A 12825-nucleotide genomic window follows, 5' to 3' on the forward strand; every position below is an offset into this window, starting at 1 on the left:
AATAACATTTTTGAAGTATTTTTGGCGAATAGCGGAATCGTCACGTATATGTAGGTACACTAGGTCTAACTGACATCTTTCATATCTTTCAAATCCTAGTACACTAATAGGTTATCTCTCGAGAGTCAAAAATGTTACCTTTTTTCGTTTTATATAAACCAAAACTACGCCATTTACGTCTTCATTATATATATTCAATAAAAATATTATCCGTAAACAGTATACATACTTTTATCAGTTTTATCAAGCTGGCTAAATAAAAACATAAGTATGCAATAATATCGGATGTCATTCATTATTCAGACACGTTCAATCGATATAATCAGCTGCTTACCCTATGCGTTTATTCAAATTTATTTCAGTGGGAAATATAACTTATTTAATTATGTATTTTATATTGAAGGAACAGTTTTGCGGGTTTAGTGAGAATAATAACCGTCAAACAATTTCGTACATACAAAATTTCGAGAGTATTGGGAATTTTGTAGTTGATATTTCGAGCGGTGCTCAGTATCGGAGTTGTTTGGGAGATAAGACCGATTTGGATTTTGTTGAAGTAGGAAAAAAGAACTGGCGCTTCTCGTCTGAACAAATACTTGTGTTACAAAACACAAGTTCTGCTTTATAGTCGGTACACACTACAACGATTTAACTGCACAGTTCGTTTGTGTAGTTTTATCGATAGTGTGGACGGAAATTGGCACGAAAACTTTTTGGTTGGTGCAAACGATCGGAGGCATGGAGTACTGCTCCCATTATTCACTTTCGGATGGGTTATCGAATAGAATCAGCATTCAATTTCACTCAGAGCCAAAGAGGTTTGTCTAAAATCCTGGCATTACGGTTCATTCGCGCCCTCTTGGTGCACGGCAAAACTCGGTTGCTCAGCCTTTAAAGTAACTACTTTATATTTATATTTTTAAATTCATTCCTAATATTAAAGCACTTACATTCATTCAAAAACTTTTTTAGTTCTCAAATTTTCAATTTAAATTAACGCTATTTTTTTTAACAAATTAAATTCAGGTTCGCTAGCTAAACTAGTTATATTTACTTTTTTTTTTCAACCGAATTATTAATGGACAATTAAACCACTCCATTTAAGTCGTTTCATCAATTAAGAACAATAATCACAAATGATGGATATTACGCTAATATAGAATAAAATCGTCAGAATCCTCATCAATGGTATATAAACAGGTCGATATTAGTATGTTACTAATCAGCTTAAAGTAGTAAAACACTACATTGGTGGTGGTAGGGCGTATTGTGGGCCATCTCTGGCGTACACCCAATACACGGTAGGCAGCGTGACGTGTTCTTTCGTGTGACGCTTCGATCTCATTACTGGTGGTAGGACCTCTTGTGAGTCCGCACGGGTAGGTACCACCGCCCTGCCTATTTCTGTCGTGAAGCAGTAATGCGTTTCGGTTTGAAGGGTGCGGTAGCCGTTGTAACTATACTGAGACCTTAGAACTCATATCTCAAGGTGGGTGGCATTTACGTTGTAGATGTATATGGGCTCCAGTAACCATTTAATACTAAGTGGGCTGTGAGCTCGACCACCCATTAAAGCAATATATGTAATGTAGTAATGTAAGGATAAAGTGCGTTCTTGTTAATAATCCAGATAGATACGTATAAAAATTTACAGTTGTTTAATGAAGTTTAGGAATATAATGTTATTTTTTTATCAAACCACAGAGCTGACGTCACTTCACGGCCTACTAGTTTCTTGAAATAGTTCCGCGTGTTTATTTTTAAATAGTAAACCTACGATTCTGAAGGTAATTAGGTTTATCTGTTCTTCTACTAAGAGTGTGCTTCAAGTGTTGCTTTCTAACAGAATGTGGCTACGTTCTATGGTAGCTCCTTTTTCGTATTTTAACAAACAAAGTCTCTGTCGAAGTTATAATAATAAATGTCTCGACTTTAAGCGCATACCTATTGCACTTTTATTTTTTTTGGAAACAATTTTTTTTCCTACCTATGCTGATACCCTTGAGAGGCTTCCTCCTAACGTTTGTAGGTGAGCTCACGGGGCTGAAACCGGAGAGATGCTAACACTGACCCTAGCAAGAGCAGTGCTTCGCAGAATCTACCACCGGATCGGAAACGCGACCCACTGAGAAGATCCGGCGAGAAACTCAGTGAGCTGTGTCTATGGGTTAATTCGCTCGTCGAGCCCTTCGTCGCAAGCGACGGGTTCGAAGAGGAAGGTGACCGGTTTGGAAACAATAAGTTACAATCGGGATTCGAAATTTTCGTTATCCTCTTTTTTCAAATTCGCGCGATGTAACCCATAATATTAATATCGTTTCTTGGAAACAATTCGCTTAGGCCAGTATTTTTTTGTAAATAGCTTTAAATTAAATTAAATATTTTAATTCTCTACTTATCTTCCATTTTCGCAGAACAGAGATGACCTTCGTAATACCAAAACAAATAGGTACTCAATTGAAATTTTAATCAAATATGTAAGCAAAGACATTTCGGATAGTTAACACAATGTATAATATTATTATTATTAGAGAGTTCAAAATTTATTTGTTGAAAGCCATTAAGATTATTTTGTTCATAAGCTACCTAATTAGTAACGGTACATCTTGAAGCATGAGTCATGTACAGCTAAAGTATTATAACGGTGCATTTAAATGAGCAAAACAGAATTACCTACATTCATGAACCACTGAGATATTGAAGCGCGCTGCTCAACTCTTTTATATTCGCATAACTTTCTAAATATATTTCTTCGTTCGCGATTTTTCAATGTTATCGTGTCAGAAGTAAAGACAGATAACATCATCGCTACAAACAGCATCACCGTCCCGAGGGTCCTCGTTTCGGGTCGTTTCCCTCCCACTGGGTAGGAAACTAAGCTGAAGGGGATGCGACCCTGAGGCGACTCTTCATAGTCGATTGCTATTATATTTGTCTTATCTATCTTTTCAACAATTTCTCGATCTGGTAACTCGATATGGCTACAGATGTACACATTGTTTTTGGATTACATAATTATTCAATGAAGTATTTGTCTGTCGCAATGATCGCATACATATTAGAACAAATTACATTTCGAAAAATTAAAATATCTGACTGACTATATCTGTAATGTATGATATTTTATCTTAAACGCCAGATGTGTGAATATTAAATTATCATTGTGAATCGATATATTTTTAGTATCATAAAACATTTACAATACGATTATATTAAGGACATTAGTATTCATTTTTTTTTAGCTTTGAGTTATTCGATTTGTCCGTCGAGTTTATTGTTTTTAGCTGAGTTTGTTTCGCCGGTTCTTCTCAGGACTGTGGCTTTTTTTGGAACCGGTGGTAGAGTTAACATTGTTATTTATAAATTTTGACATTCAACAAGTGTGTTATACTGACATCTAAGTTGAAATAGATGATTTTGAATTTTGAATTTTATAGACGCTCTGGTCAGTCAAAGCGTTAGTAACTTTGGACACAATACCAAGGGAACGAAGTTCGATTCTCAAGTTTGTATCAGTATATTTGGTGTCTGTATACACATACTTGTTATCTCGTGTGTGTTCGGCACCACATTTGCATTGAGATAACAGTTATTCTATCCCTAGAACCCCTCGGCGTAATGTAGGTACTAACAGTTCGTATGCGACATCAATACGAACTGAAACATAACATATGTAATAAGATTGAACACGACACAAATTTTCATTAACCTCAATACTTTATCGTACAATGTACTCACTTAAACATTATTTTTTTATCATTTCCTTCGAACTGTTTTCTGTTTATGTATTTTTATCTTGCATTAAAAACATGTGAATTATTTTTATGTATAAAGATAGCGGAAACCTTAAACATAATTATGTCGCGGACCAATGGCAATACGTGCCAATAGAGATAGAGCGTTGTGCATTACGTGTTGTCACGAGATCCGTGACGTCACGACGCTTCACTAATTTTATAAATGACCGTATTGGTCGAATTTTAGTTTCATGTTGTTCATTCGCGGCTCTTGACCCCAAGAACACGCACCGAATTATGAAAGATACCTAACATGTCTAATTAGAACGACCAACATAGTGCGAGTGAATGGTGGTACGCCACGTTAGTCCCAAAGTTCTGTATTCAAAAAAAATTTTTTTATTGCCTTTGTATGCAGACGAGTATACGGCCCACGTGATGGAGAGTGGTTACCGTCGCTCATGGACGTCAACAATGCCAGGGGCCAAGCCAATCCGCCGCCTGCCGCAACTAATAAAGATATCAGGATTTTCATATCTCAATTCGCGAGGTATGAACAGCTACATTGATATTCAGATAAATGAGACAGCGCAAAAGTGGCCTAACTCACGATTCATATTCATGCTTATGTATTGCAATTTATTTAAAACATATAAATTTTGATGCAAAATCGGGCTATCCCTAATCTCAATCCATAGATTTGATAACAGATTACTTTGTAAACATCATTTTAGCGCGTATTTTTTTGCCTACGAAGTATATTGCGAAGTAAATTCGAACTTCATTATCTCCATACTAACTATGGTAAGTTTAGACCACTTTTGCGCTGACGGCCTCAAATATTAGATTGGAAAGTTCTACCAACTGCATATTATATAAGCGTTTAGACAATAGCTATCGTGTATTCATTTTTCAGTATTTTATCATCACTAACTTTGAGTACAAGAGGCTCACATTGATTACAAGTCAGAAGATCTTTTTTTTTTGTTTTATTGCTTAGATGGGTGGACGAGCTCACAGCCCACCTGATGTTAAGTGGTTACTGGAGCCCATAGACATTTACAACGTAAATGCGCCACCCACCATGAGATATCAGTTCTAAGGTCTCAGTATAGTTACAACGGCTGCCCCGCCTTCAAACCGAAACGCATTACTGCTTCACGGCAGAAATAGGCGGGGCGGTGGTACCTACCCGTGCGGACTCACAAGAGGTCCTACCATCAGTAATTACGCAAATTATAATTTTGCGGGTTTCATTTTTATTACACGATGTTATTCCTTGACCGTGGAAGTCAATCGTGAACATTTGTTGAGTACGTATTTCATTAGAAAAATTGGTACCCGCCTGCGGGATTCGAACACCGTTGCATCGCTATATGCGAATGCACCGGACGTCTTATCCTTAAGGTCACTACTTCACTCAATCAGCCCTCAGCAATCCACAGGCACTCTGGCATCATTGACTTGGTTTCTATTTTAATTTTCCTACTGAATCCAATTACATTTAGCTGGTTCCAAGGTTAACTATAATTATTTATGTAGCACGTAATCAGGAATGAATTCTATGATGAAGATATAACATCGTATAATAAAATCAAACCCTAAATATCATCTCTTGCCAAATAGGAATTAATAACCCTATCTGAAGCATTGTCTATTAATTGACTACGGCGAAATTTATATCTTGGCGGTTTGAATATATTACAACTAGGTATTATCTAATTAATAACAATCCGGATGCCAGCACAACATCAGTCCATTGACGAAACATGAAGAAATTACAATAATTCGCTTAATAGAAAACACAAACAAACTTATCCTCAATTTTATATTTTGATGATTTCATATTATAATTAATTGGGTTCAAAATGAGTAAACAGTTGTCAAAATTATACGAATAATTATGTCATTGTGTGAGAATCACATTCAAATGTCATTATTTATACAGCAACGACTTTAATCCTACGTAAGCAAATCTTGGCAGAATAGCTCGAGAATTTGGATACAAAACGCAGTGTGTTCGAGGGAACACGATGTTCCGCGCAACTATTATTGGTCAACATAGTGCGCTAAATATTTCGCTCACGTAGCTGCCCCTCAATTTGCGTAGTACGAATTTTTCAACGTTCTCGATAGCGTAAAAGTTAACTCAAATTTGTAAAGAGTTCGAACGTTTATCTACATTTGCCGCCAGGGGCGCTGTTTTACTTTTACGCTATCGAGAACGTTAAAAAACTCGCACTAAGCACACAGAACTACAGGGACGAAGCAGACTTGCGGTTCGTATGTGCACGTGTTCGAATCCTGCAGGCGGCCACAAATTTTTCTACCGAAATACGTACTTAGCAAATGTTCTCGATTTGCTTCCACGGTGAAGGAATAACATCGTGTAATAAAAAACGAAAAATTATAATTTACATATTTAATGTCGATAGGATAGGTCGTGGCCTATTTGTCGTGAAACAGTAATACGTTTTAGTTTCAAGGGTGAGGAAGCCGCGGTACAGTAAAAACTGAGACCTTGGAAGGCTTGGGCCGTGAGCGCGTCCACCAATCTAAGCAATTAAAAACAAATGTAGTTGATTCTAATTACCATATCATCCCACAGAATGTTTCCGTAGAAGATTGTCCGAATAACACAAATACGCTAGATTCGGAGGCAATCTCTATTAGATGCTCTCGCTCGACTCAAATAATTTAAAGACTTCTTTCTTCTTCTTCCTATTCGTACACTCTTGACAGAGTGGTCGTGGTCATGCATCAGTCGGATACGACCTGCTCATGACTCTCGTGGGAAATTAGTGCAGTGGTTTCCCGTTGCCTTCTGCACCAGCATTTTAGGGGGTATTTTATCCCAAAGGTTTCTGACGCCTCTTCCGTACAGGTTGTCCTGACGGGTGTGTATGGTTATACCGCCATTGCTCGGTCGCCATTGCCCCGTTTGTTCTCTAGCAGGAAGCACCACGGCAACCTGTTGGTCGCCGCCGCCATCCGGCGCGTGCAGGTGGGGTTGACAATAGGGCCGGTGAAGGTAGCATTCCGATCTCCCCTTACTTATTTTAGCGCGTCCACCAATCTAAGCAATTAAAAACAAATGTAGTTGATTCTAATTACCATATCATCCCACAGAATGGTTCCGTAGAAGATTGTCCGAATAACACAAATACGCTAGATTCCGAGGCAATCCCTATTAGATGCTCTCGCTCGACTCAAATGATTTAAAGACACATTGATTATATCAATTCAAATTTGGAAAGCGCGCAAATTATTAACTACATGCGTAGCTATTCGGATTAGTGAATGTGTACACAATCCACATTAATATACTGTTGGTTTCTGATTACAATTTTTGAAAGGTAAAGTAATTTAGGGCATTGAATTCATGTTGTATTTAGTTATTAGATTAAGCTGTATTCCATCTCCGTTAAATTGATGCCTATAGACTAGCCTTTGAGGCACGTATGAAGCAAAAGACGAAGGAGTGGTTTTAGCAGATACTGTCGCGGGCTCACAAGACTCACAAGCGTTGATTTTGTGGGGGATTTTTTCGTTCGTCCTAAGGTCCTCATTAGAGAGGTATCCGGAAACTTGCTCGCTAACACGGACGGACCATATTATTATGAGACCGCCATTATTTGTTACTGTAACCTAAAACAATCCGAATGAATTGTTTACGGTTTTTTAGCTTCCAGTGGGCAGTGTGAAGTTATCTTACTGAATCAGCGTCGTTCATAGACGTCAGCTGTGCCATGCCTGTGTGTTTCATGCAAGATAAATATAGCGAAGATAAGTTCGTTTCGTGACAGATTGATCTCATGCCTCAAGATGGGGGCGGCATTCAACTTGTGATAGTTATAAGCTTCAGTAACCACTAAGCACTAGATGAATTGTGAGCTCAATCTGTCATCTATGAAACAAAATAAAAACATTTACTAGAAGTCAGTTATGTTTTGAAGAGCGAATCTTATTATTATTCGGAAAGTAGTGTTCTATGTTTATTAAAGTCACTGCGCGTGAACTGAAGTCCACGTTATGGCCGTAAGCCAGTTTTCTGCTATTTTTATTGGAAAGACTGTGTTGTTGACATTCGACGTCGATTCATAGTGAATATTATTTGAGTAGTGTTGCTTGCTATTTTGTTGCTTAAAACTTGTTTTTTTTCTCTAATGAAGCAGAATAACTCAATATTATGAGGGCCAGGACCGTCCGTCGACAATCGAAAGTTCTAGAACGGTTTAAATCCGTTCTAGAACACAAAATGTTCTTTTAAAATTTCGAATAAATGAAATCTAAGCTTTCACTCAAATGAGGTCAATATTTTCGAGTTTCCGACGCGCTTTATTTTGTTGAAATTTATGTTTTAACCAGTTTATTATTCGTTCTGTTTTGTTTCGTGGAGATATTTATGCAATTGCATTCAATATGGAACTAGTAAAATGATATTTATAATTTATAATGGATGTCGTATGAATTCCAATGCTATGAATGAATGTGTGAATCTCGATAGCATTATGAATGGAGAATTAATAAATATTACATCAATTTAAACTTTGATGGTAAGAGGGAACTACGGCGATGGCTATGTCAGGACGGAACTTCGTACAGAGCTGCATGACAAACGTCACACAATCCGTTGTTTGAAGAGTAGGATCGCATTCCATTTTCCATGAGTACATTTCGTGAACCGGTCGTTACATCTACGTCAGATCGTGGACCAATGGTATGCAGACCGTTTGATCAAACTGGAGATTTCAAAATGTCAGAACAGAACGAAAAAATCTTAGTACTTATATCTAAAGGTTGGAATGATTTTATTTCGAACGAATTGAATACGGTCCCGGTCTGTTATAACTATGAGCGTCATCTATCCTACATTGATCGTGCTGTATTATAGCTTGTGCTATTTTGATGTATAAGCATAAATTGAGAAATTTTAATAAAATACGTGTCCAGTATTTTTTGTGTGAATGGGTAACCAAAATACATCCTCACAAAATTTCGTATTTGTAAATTTAGTAGTTTTTTTTTTTTTATTGCCCTTGTTGGCAGACGAGCATACGGCCCACCTGATGGTGAGTGGTTACCGTCGCCCATGGACTTCAGCAATGCCAGGGGCAGAGCCAAGCCGCTGCCTACCGTTTAATACTCTCCACAAGCCTCGTTTGAAGAAGGACATGTCATAGCGCTCGGGAAACATCGTGGAGGGGAGCTCATTCCATAGCCGGATGGTACGTGGCAAAAAATACCTCTGGAAACGCACTGTGGATGACCGCAGTGGCTCCAGGTAGTATGGATGAACTCTACTCCGGTGGCGGGCGGTGCGATGGTAAAAACGAGATGCCGGTATCATCTCGAACAATATACGGAATATTTAAAATAAATAACATTATGTTGTCAAAATAACGGCAACAAGGATCTGTACATTGTCATATTGTTATACATACTTAATATATCAATTGTACTGAGAGTAGAAGTGTGATTGTTTAAGTTTGTTGAACTTCTTTTTAACCTTAGAGGAAGTTGTGATTCGAGGTAAACAACTTACATATATTATACATATGTTTTATTGAAGGTGATCAAATAATATTCATTTGGTTCCTTCTTCACATGTTTGTGTGTAGGCGGGAATTTGTGTTTGTGTGTCAGCGGAGTTGTTTACGCTGCGCGGCCGTGTCAATATTAGAATAATTAGGTAATTTTACATAGTAGGTAAATATTTAAAATGATTTATTTTCCATGCAGAGCTGTTGGAAATCAGTAATACTAAGAGTACTGCTAAACCCCTACGACCGTTCCTTACGTCACAATAAGTAAGTGTTGCAATGTTCTCGCGGTCACAGCGAGACAGAATTTTAGTCAAGTGATAGATAGTACGTGACAAAAATGATCTCTTGAAATGCAATATGGAGTATAGGAATGAGTTTAGCAAAATAAATTTAAGATTAGAAACAAAAACTCCGAGTACGTCCGATGTTTTTGTATATGTAGCTATTTAACCTTGTCTGAATTCGATCATTGTACATTCGACGGAATTGAAACTTTATAGACTACAATTTTGAACGGTAATTGCGTGAAAGTTACTGACAAACGGCCATCAACTGTTTCAACAAATGTTTGTTTTTTTCAAACAATTATAGGGATGGGTATGTTGTGAACTCCTACGAAGGAGTATCTCTGTTTATTTCTACAGAAAGTTATGATTCCCGATTTGACGAGCAAGAGAGCTATGTCTTGAGGCCAATAACCATTTGTGTAACAAACTAGTCTGCCCATCGCAGATAGTAACAAAAAAACTAATGATTATTTATTTGTTGACATATTTATCTTTTTATTTATCATTTTGAACACTACTTTGGGGGTGTGATTCTATCCATTCAGCAGACAGAAATCATACAGATCAAAGGCAGCTAACAGACCAGGATCATTGGATGGTAATGCCCCTCTGAAGTTCAAAGCCGAGTTGGAGGCAAAGACATAAATCAATATGCCTTCCTACTCGCTCTGACACTTAAGCTCTCATTAGACTAACTTAGTGGTGAAAGACTGGACTTGTAAAACTGGTGATTATGGATTACATTCACTCTTGGCGATGAGCATTGAAATCTACAACCAACACATCTATGAATAGGTAATGCTTTGCTCAAGCACACAATAACTCTTCACTTGGACTTGCTGAAACAGAGTTGACCCCACATCATTGTTGCCAAACTTGTACAGTTCTGTCTGTACAAGATGGCAAGAAGGCTCTGGCCCTCATGGTCTCTATACAGTCACAAAGTGGCCCGTTTTTAAGACCCCAAAGGCAATGAAAATAGACATTACCATGGAACTACATTGGCACCCTACACCCATGACAACACATCATAAGCACACTATTTTTTTCCAAATGCAAATTAGGTAATTAAGTTAGGAAGTGTCCATGAAATCTACATGTTTATGAATGGCATCCAGATTAGTTTTAAACAATACAGAATTTTAATTTTTCTACTTTTGTTCTTTTAGCGTGCATTAGTTATAGAACCCCATTTAGACTTCAACTCCATGTATCAAAGTTGAAGGCAGCATTGACACAGTGACATCCATGATCTCAAATAATCACTTATTACCTGTGCAGTAAATTTTAGAGCTGTAGATTGTTTGTAGATTGACTAAAAGTGCACAACTTGCATTCTTACTATCTGATTATCAAATTCATTAAGCAAAGGAATTGTCCCTTAATCTGAATGAATTTGATAATTTTAATGAGTTTTATAATAAGGAGGCAGGAAAATAAGCTTTCAATTTATCTATTTTAACGGACACCATGTCCTTCAGCAAATGTTTTTACATTGTTAATTTTCTTCTTCTGCATTCATATTAGATGACTTTACCCAACTATAAGAAAATCACATTTACAAAACAAATTGTATTTTTAGTTTTTTTCAGTAGCTTTAAACAAGAAAACAAGTAACTCTCTAGGTGGGCCAAGTGTGCACCTTCTAAACAAGACACTTGATCACTACCTGGCGTAGATTTAAGTAATGAGTCATTTACTAGTATTTTACTTTTGTTCCGGAACTTTCCAATTGTTGTTACTTTGACAATTAAAAAGCAAAATTACAGCATAAGCAAACTATAGTAAGCAGCTAGTTTGAAGTAAATAATTTTGAGTAATGCCTGTCAAAAATAAAAGCAGAGTCAACCACCTTTAGACAGATTTTAATATTTTATGGAGTTATTTATTAATGAACTAAAAACTACTGTCTTCTAAATGTTATTATACGTTTTTTTACTGTTCATAAATCTTTTAACAATTGGAGTATTTTTTATTATTATTTAATGAGGTTTTTTCCGAATAAATTTCTATTTTGAATTACTTACCCACATACAAAGCGGTTCCTGCATCATGAAGGTTATTATTACCACCATGCGCTCGTTCAAGTTCCTGGTGGCATTCAGGTTTAGCGCCGGCATTACTTCAGCTTGGTCTACCAGCTGCGCCTCTCCATCAGGCTCAGCCAATGCTTCCTGACGCTGCAGAGTGATATTGGCGCGCCAGTTTGGATCACTAGTCACAATCGTGGCATGATAGACAGCTATTGAAAGAAGTAAAACACTTCCCGCTGTGTAAACCTTGAGATTCGGCAAGGGCAGCCTGTCTACTAAAGTTCCGGGCATATTTGTTACTTTTTTCTACTATTGTGGTAATTTATCGCTCGCGCCACAACATAGCTTAGATCTCAACGACATTTGATAATGAGTATCACCGCCGAAAATTTATATTATGTACCAAAATCAAAATAAATATTACGTGTAAATAAGACAGCTCAATAGTCGACACTACACACAACTTCAAAAGAGATAACAATATAAAGTCTATAATCTATGAATATGATAGTGAATAGAGATGTCACCACTGATATATTCACTATCGGTCTGGGGCATAGAGTTAGTAGGTATTTATTAACTCCATGGTCTGGGGAGACTATTATTAGATCTTTACGCATGATGCCGCATAGACTCCTATGGTAGTTTTCCAATTACAGCACAAGAGCGCATTATGCGGCATAATGCTCAACGTTGAATGTGTTGAACAATCGAGCACTCTCAAAAGTACTGCTCTCGCGTGATACTCGCAATCGATACAGACTCAGTGACAGAAAATTGACCAGTGTTTTTTCTTTAAGTTGGCATTGATCGATATTTTGTTTATATTATCGTTAGTAATATTATTTAATGTTGAAAAAAATTGTAAGGCTTTCATTTCGTCGTAGTTTCTTAGAAATAATCAATGTTAATTAAAACTGTGCTAGCGCACTCTGCTGATGCATTTGAAAACTAATTCACATTCCAATTAAGCTTCAGTTTAATTCGGCATTGTGCGTCACTGAGTCGCATTATGCTCTGTAATTGGAAAACTACCAATATAGAGCAATGTGTAATAGTCGTAAAAAGTGTCAAAAACGTTAAAATTACAACAGTAAGATATTTTCAAGAAACCAATAACTACGGAAAATAGAAAACCTAACTGACCCGACAAACGAAGTTTTAAGTTCCAACCACCAAACCGTAAGAAAGAAATTATTTTGAATTTTGTTTTCTTCCAATT

At 37.0% G+C, this 12825-nt stretch overlaps 1 protein-coding gene across 1 annotated transcript in view; it reads right to left on the reverse strand.

Annotated features, from left to right (window-relative positions):
- The window catches only part of LOC114243734 (E3 ubiquitin-protein ligase AMFR), a 31498-nt gene extending 19343 nt beyond the window's left edge, over window positions 1-12155 (reverse strand). Inside the window, exon 1 of the mRNA XM_028175328.2 lies at window positions 11598-12155. Coding sequence (XP_028031129.2) covers window positions 11598-11894 — 297 coding nt within the window. The 5' untranslated portion in view covers window positions 11895-12155. The remainder of the gene's footprint in view (window positions 1-11597) is intronic.
- Window positions 12156-12825: the final 670 nt, after the last annotated feature.

Source organism: Bombyx mandarina, chromosome 19 (assembly GCF_030267445.1).
Source record: "Bombyx mandarina strain Sakado chromosome 19, ASM3026744v2".
NCBI lineage: Eukaryota > Metazoa > Arthropoda > Insecta > Lepidoptera > Bombycidae > Bombyx > Bombyx mandarina.